The sequence below is a fragment of the Manduca sexta genome, chromosome 17 (genome assembly GCF_014839805.1).
Source record: "Manduca sexta isolate Smith_Timp_Sample1 chromosome 17, JHU_Msex_v1.0, whole genome shotgun sequence".
NCBI classification, from domain to species: Eukaryota; Metazoa; Arthropoda; class Insecta; order Lepidoptera; family Sphingidae; genus Manduca; species Manduca sexta.
In genome coordinates, this window is record NC_051131.1 from 14,953,578 (window position 1) to 14,960,832 (window position 7,255).

The 7,255-nt window shown below is 36.1% G+C and overlaps 1 protein-coding gene across 1 annotated transcript; it reads left to right on the top strand.

Annotated features, from left to right (window-relative positions):
- Window positions 1-68: 68 nt before the first annotated feature.
- Window positions 69-4,179, top strand: LOC115450677 (U11/U12 small nuclear ribonucleoprotein 48 kDa protein). The gene is made up of 6 exons (XM_030178747.2): window positions 69-274; window positions 435-597; window positions 993-1,055; window positions 1,661-1,802; window positions 2,069-2,219; window positions 2,535-4,179. Exons 1-6 carry the CDS (start codon window positions 161-163, stop codon window positions 3,441-3,443), a joined length of 1,542 nt encoding a protein of 513 aa, XP_030034607.1. The 5' UTR covers window positions 69-160; the 3' UTR covers window positions 3,444-4,179.
- Window positions 4,180-7,255: the final 3,076 nt, after the last annotated feature.

Here is a 7,255-nt window from a genome sequence, read left to right on the forward strand (position 1 = left end):
AATCAACTATTTCTTGCACATTGGTGTGCAAGAAGTAGTCGATTACATTAATTTGATATCCCAACACTATTGCTTATTTATGTCAATGTCAAAATAAGGCAGAAATTTCTGAATTTTATTTTTGTTTATCAATACATTTCAAAAAGAAGCTGCTATTAAAATGAATAAAAGAGAAAGTGATCTAGCGGATATAAAATCATTTATTGCGGAAACCGATAAAGAATTGACTTTACTTTTGCAAAGTCTCCAGTGGGACAGACAACACTTGTTGCAGGTTACTCTTTTCAAATTTTATTATACACCCATTCAGTATTTAGTTTAATATTAGTTGATTGACCTTTTAGGCTGCATTGTTTTCCGATAAGCATGTGCTATAATATTCTTTTTATAACAGGGAAAGAATTCAGTTTATTTTATATAGGCAATAATTTCAGGGTAAACCTTTGGTTCAATGCAAATATGATCCAGGACACAGAATACCTGAGGAAATCAAAGAGAAACATGAGGAACAATGCTTTTATAAGAAAGAAGGTTACAATGAGGATGAACTGCTTCCAGAGCCATTTGATTCCTCTGCAGACACATTAGTTAAACTAAGTAATTATAACACACTTTTAACTTTGTTACATTACATAAGTCTGAGAAAAGTCAACTTCTACACCTTTATATTGCAATCAAATCTTTTGTATAATGTGGAATGAAATTGCTGTACTTTTTAAGTTACTTTACTTTTATTAACTTGTTAGTACTGTCAAGAGTTCATCAAGAACATTATGCTTACTAATCCCTAACGATGAAGAGTTTGTTTGTTTAAACTTTTAACACCTTTAAGTCATATTTGGGACTTTCTGCTCAGTTTCAGAGATAAATGCGTGATGTTGTGTGTGTGTGTGTGCTTTCTTATTATTTCATTATATTGTAGAATACAGGTCACATAACACCATCCAATTAGCTTACTGCTAAGAGGTAATGTATTGTGTTTATATTTCCAGGCAATGCTGAGATACATAAGATGTTATGTGAATCGACAATAGCCGATCAGTATTTAGGAAGAGGTATGTAGTAACTGCATTGTAATATATTGTATGTTATATGTGAACACACTGATTGATGGCATGTTTAATTTTTACAGTTAATATTTACGTTACACGGGCCTGAAATGTGTCAGATTGTATCCTTTACAAGTTTTAGTAATATATTTTTTAAGTTAGTTTGAGTCAATGTGTTGAAACTGTTGGATAAAGCTTTTGTGGAATTAGTTTGTTTATAGTAGCTTTTTTATATTAGTTTGAGGCAATATCCAATTTATTTTTACTTTTGATGTCTCAGTCAATTTTACATTACTCAGTGTCTTATGCATGAGTAACACCACTTTCTAAATAATACCACTGCCAGTATTTTGTAGTATATAATAGAGCTGACAAGCAGTGGTTTGTAAGTTATTTAAAGTTTTCTAAGATATTACTACTTTTGATTGGTAGGCATGTTTTACTTGCTTTTCGCAAGGGATGTGGTCATAATTCAAATTGTTGTTTTATTAGAAAGTATATTCCATAATTACTTACTATGACTATGTCATTCAATTGATCGCATAGAACTACAAATGAATAACAAATGGGTTATATCCAATGTTGATATATTTGAGTTTCCTTGACGCAAGGAGAGGGATGCAAGGGCGTGTTGCCGATGTCGCTGGGTCGGCTGCAGGCGACATACAGCCCGGCCGAGCGGCGCGTGATACACGACGCCGTCGTCGCCGCCGCGCCCGCCTGCCACGACCTCTCAGACTTGACTTTAATCAGGTTCATATTATAATTATACTGCCTACTTGCGAAAATTAGATGAAAATTTCTTCTGTTGTCAGTAGTTTGGGAGATCTGCGCTAATAAACAAACAAAGCGTTCTATTCCGCTGCCATTGAAAGTAACAGATTTTTTTATACGCGTTAATAAGTCTATAGCACATCTTTTTCAGAAGTTCTAAGCTATACCTCATTGATATCATCTAGTAATTGCCTTTTAAATATTCTAAAATTATTTGTATACGTCACACTACGATTGTTTTAAAGTGGTAAAGAAGAGTCTGGCAAGACGTTCCGGATGACCAGGATGGAGATCCTGGCAGAGCTGCGCGACATGAAGCGCCGGCGCATTAAGTACCGCGTCGCTTCCAAGACGCGTAACTACTCAGACGTGCTGCGGGACGTTATTAGATCACAGGTAAATCAACCTGACGCTTGCTGGTTGACAGCTTGAGTGTCGTCCAAGGAGGTATAGCATCTCTTTCCAACAATACAACATTACTTATCATAAAAAGAATATTCCCCCATGTTTAGGCGACCTACTGCGTAAAAAATGACTTCTCTTTCTCTGTTGGTGATTAAGATAAGATGTAAAATATTAAATATGGTAAAATCTAATAATTAAAACACTAAATAATATTACTTACTATAAGAAAAAAAAGACAATATCCGCTTTTACTTTGAGAACGAGTTACTTTTGTAAAATGATTTGAATATTGTTTTACTTTCCCAGATGGAGTTGTACACGGGAGAGGAACCTCAGCCGATGCCAAATGTTATACGAGGCGAAGATCCACACGACAAAACACAAAAAAATGGAAAGAGGACAAAAGAAGTTAGAGTTCCAGACCAAAGAGAAAATGAAAGAAAAAATTGGATGACACGAAATCATAAGTATGGCGATCAAATGAGATACGAAGAGAGAAACAGAAACGAGAATTCATTTGGAAGCGGAGTGTCGAGGCCCAATACTAGTAGAATATATGGACACCACAGGGACGGGAGATACAATACAGAATTTAGAGACTATGGGAACTCATTTAGGGAAAGAGAGCCTATCACAAATGAGAGATATCGCCAAGAAAGGCAAAGAATACATGCTAGGTTACCATATAGTGGAAATTCATCTACAGGTGTTCAAAGAAAGTACAATGCGGTCGGGTATCGTTACGAAAATGAAGTTAGCAATAAAGGAAAATCGTCTAAAACATTAGAAGAAACACGACACAGTGCACACAAAGATTATAAAAAAGAAAAAGAACAGAGATATGAAGATGTAATAACAGGTAGTGGGAATACATCTAGAGAAGGAGAAAGAAAGAGCCAGAGTACAAAAGAAGAACATCGATATGAAAGAGAATGGAAATACGATAGAGAATCTAGAGATACCGGGAATTCGTCTAAAGAAGATGATAAAAGTAAACACAGTACAAGCGAAACATATCTACATAAAAAAGAGAGAAAACACGAAAAGGAATCAAGAGATAAGAGGAAAGAGGGGAAATATGACAAAAATAAAAATTATGAGCCTGGGATACACCATGATGGTAAAGATATAGAAGACAAACGCAATCGACGCGACAGTCGTGATGATCGGCCGCATAATGAAAAACGGAAGCGCGAATTTCAATTCTCATACTAACGTATTATCATTGTCATAAAGTTGGAATTCGATAAACTGGTTGTTCTAATGATTAAAACAGCAGTAGTGCGCGTAGTAGCATACATAATATATAATAATAGATCGCCTAGAACATTTTAGATGTTCTATGCCCGAACTTTAGGATGAAACCTAAAGAAATTTCAAGTCAAAATCGTTATGTAGAGATCGTATTAACTTTGGTCTAATATAAATATGTACCTACCCACCTACCTGTGTAGTTTTCCTTTTATACTATAAGGTGACAATAATGTGTGTAAGAATACACACTTGATTTTAAGAAATGAGAGGAGTGCGTTGTGTTTTGAATTTGTGGATCTACGCTCGGCAGTTCATTCGATTCCTATCCAAGCTATCGCTGCCTCTTTTCTGTCTTAATTATCACTTGCTTTATCGGTGAAGGAAATCATCGTGAGTAAACTTACATCTCTGAAAATTGTAGATACGAATTTCGTAGGTGTGCTAAATCTACCCGCATTAGGCCAGCTTAGTGGACATTCATAGCAATGAGACAATATACTACAGAGTTGGTATTATTATGCGTGAAAGAATAAAGCGACTTATAATGATGTCAAAATACTTCAGTCTTCTAACTATGTACCGGTAAGAATGAGCTAGGTGGTATTCTATTCTGCCGGAAACTTCGCAGTGAATGTTGTATAATGGTGTATGTAAATAATGTACATTTAAGTAAGAAGTCAATAAATATAAGGGACCATATTGTGTTTTAATATTTAAAAATCCGACTACGTAAAATAATGTCTGCATCTGAGTGAAACTAAAATGCCAGATTACTGTTGCAGATCTAAATATTTCCCTACACGAAACATACTCCTAGATAGTCTCTAAACTATCAAAATTAATTTCTTAGCGTCTAACCCCTGGCCTCCGCAATTTATTCCTGTGTAGTAATGCTCTGTCCATTGTCCGTAGACATGGTTAAACATGGATATATATGTACTTCGGTAGAATATACGTCAATGTGGTTAAAGCTCGCACAGCTAACCGTGTACATGAGTCGCGTGTGAACATACATAAGGGTGGGTGCATACATGTCAATCACAGGCTCGTCACCATCTTACCACCTTATTCAAAAGTATTGCTTTCTAGACAGTTTGATATTGTGAATAATATATATTATCTGTAGCACTAACGGTTTTAAGTTTAGTTTGTCGAGCTTGTTTAAACATTTACTATCTAAATGTGTTTATGATTTAGAAACGAAATTGTCGCTATCTATTTTGAATAATTGCTTTTTTTTGTCAAAATATTTACACGCGTACAGTTACTTGCAAAAGCTATTGACACATATTCCTAACAATGTGCCAAAAATCATCTATGAGTAACGAATATTTTCGCCTAAAACCCGGTTTTAATTTTTGACTATTTTGTAGTTTAGTGCGAGTATGGTGTGCCCCGGTATAAATGATGGTTCTACCGTCCGGAGCGTGTGTGACCAGCTCTAGTCGCTAATCAGACCGTTGATGAAATGTAAACTAGAATGTGAGGTGACAGCGAGTGTTTCGCGTCATTTGATACATTACACGCGATACGAGGCGTCATGTGAGCAGGCGCAGGTACGGATACCATCATTGTTTCTAATGATGGACAATTTAAAAAAGCCTGGGTTAAATAGAAAATTTATGATAGCATTAAAAATAATTATATTCACAAAATTAACATAACAAGATCGTGTCTCTAAAGGGGTTTTAGTACACACCAGTCTTGTTAAACTGCTAGAGCCCCTTGTTATGACAATGGACAATACTCATATCGAATACGAATATAATCCTAGATAACACACCCAATTTCCTAAACTTTGATTAGCCGAATACCAACTATTAAAAGAACATCAACGCTCACAAAGAAGAGCTCGTATTGTTAATCATCATTTAAATATTAACTTGTTTGCAAAATCATTTCTTTATTTTACTAGGACATTTTAAATCTCTGACGGTTTCAAATTGGTACAATTCCAGAGAAACTCAGACGGTTGGTTCCTCTACATATAGAGGGCATGTGAAAAGCGCATCACGGCTCAGTAGCCGCGGTCGCGGTTCGACGCCGGCGTGCCCTTACGGACTAGCGCTGCTAATTACTGTTCCGTCTGTGGTTTGACTTAGCTCTACTTCACATTTAATAAACCATATATAATCATGGGGTTTGTTGATTTATTTAATGTCATAAAAAATATATGCTCATGGCTTTTTCACCGGAGGGTTAGTCAGAACCGCAATTAATGCATCCGCACTGCGCGGAGAAATAGGAAAGACAGAAAGATAAACATTTATTCGACATATTTTTTCACAGACAGAAGGAGGCGTGCCTATTTCGATAACAAGTATAAATTTACCTTGATCAACCGGTGTGTTTTGTAATACAAAATCTACTTAGCAATAAGTAGGTGTTCGTTGCTGCCTGGCTTGGTATCGAAGCTAGAACCTCGGAATTCAAACTCGCGTTTTAAAAACCAAAATCGACTACCATTAGCATAATGGGGCGAACTTGAAGTGTCGGAACTTTATGTCCATGCTGCTTTTGTCGCCCCAAAATATACTAGAAATCTATATTTCCCATAAATTAATATGTCCTTCAAAAGAACACCTCTCGTTGCCCTATAGAATGAATTTTAGACGCTGCTCGTGTAAAGCCTGTTATCAGAATCAGGTCTTATGGTACGTTATTCCGCAGAATAGGGTAATTAAAAACATACAATTGGCATGATTCAGAATATAAAGTGCAACGAACCAAGAATGATATACACATTAACACATATAGGTATCTAACGTGTATGTGTTCGCGATAAATCCACGCCACTTCTAATTTGTCATAATACATTTATTTTTGGTAAATTTGTGAAAAACAGTACCTACTATTAAAAACAAAAATAAATATGAAAAACCTTTGCAGGCAGATGTCAGGTAATAATAAATTCAATTTCGCTGCTCATAAACCTAACAAAGCGAAGCGGAGAGGCTAACCAGCGCTTCTAATTACAAAGCCGTCCCAGGACAAAAAATAACTGACTAACCTTTTCAAACTAGAAGCGGCCACCCTTCTGGAAACCTATTGGTCTTGAGACTTAGACCCTGGCGACCACTCCTTCCCCCGACCTTCCTGATTAGCTCACCCTGAGCTTTAAACCTGCCCGATCATCCTTGTAATTACCTGTATTTATAATTAGCTTTTGCCTGCGGATCCGATAGCGTCAAAAGTTTTTTCGGGAAAAATATTTTCCTGGTATAAATAGTAGCCTCTAGCACCCAGGAGTAATATAGCTTTCTATTAGTAAAAAGAAATCAAATTCTGTTTATTAGTTCCTGAGATTAGCGCTTTCAAACAAATAAGAAAATTCTTCAGCTTATATAATATTAATATACTTGTAGACTATTAGGGTAACAAAAGGGTGGCGTGATGCATGCCACAGGTCCCCGATTAGAGACTCGAGATGAAGAGGACCAAAAGCACAATATTTTTGTTAGTGTTTACATTTTTGCCGTAGAGCTTTTTGTGTATCGGGACCTAGATTGAAAAACCTTGCTTTATAACATGAAAATGTTAGGAGGGGCCCTATTCAATGAATTTGCTACGAGCCTTTGGTTGGTATGTGGTGTAGTTACTCTACTGGATTAGACTCTTGGAGAGTCCATTTTTGCAGGTACTATCTTATTATTGACACTCAGGCTAACATTGACTTTATATAGATTACATAAAAATACATTATACAAAGCAGAGGTAAATCACGTATATTTGGAAGTTACGAACCGCGACGAATGCCTGAAGCACCCATTAGT

What these genes read in the sequence shown, in the direction of transcription:
- LOC115450677 (XM_030178747.2), top strand. Translation starts at nt 161, where the DNA reads ATGAATAAAAGAGAAAGTGATCTAGCGGATATAAAATCATTTATTGCG. An exon ending in AGACACATTAGTTAAACTAA is followed by an intron (nt 598 to 992) that starts GTAATTATAACA and finishes TTATATTTCCAG; the next exon opens with GCAATGCTGAGATACATAAG. An exon ending in TCAGACTTGACTTTAATCAG is followed by an intron (nt 1,803 to 2,068) that starts GTTCATATTATA and finishes ATTGTTTTAAAG; the next exon opens with TGGTAAAGAAGAGTCTGGCA.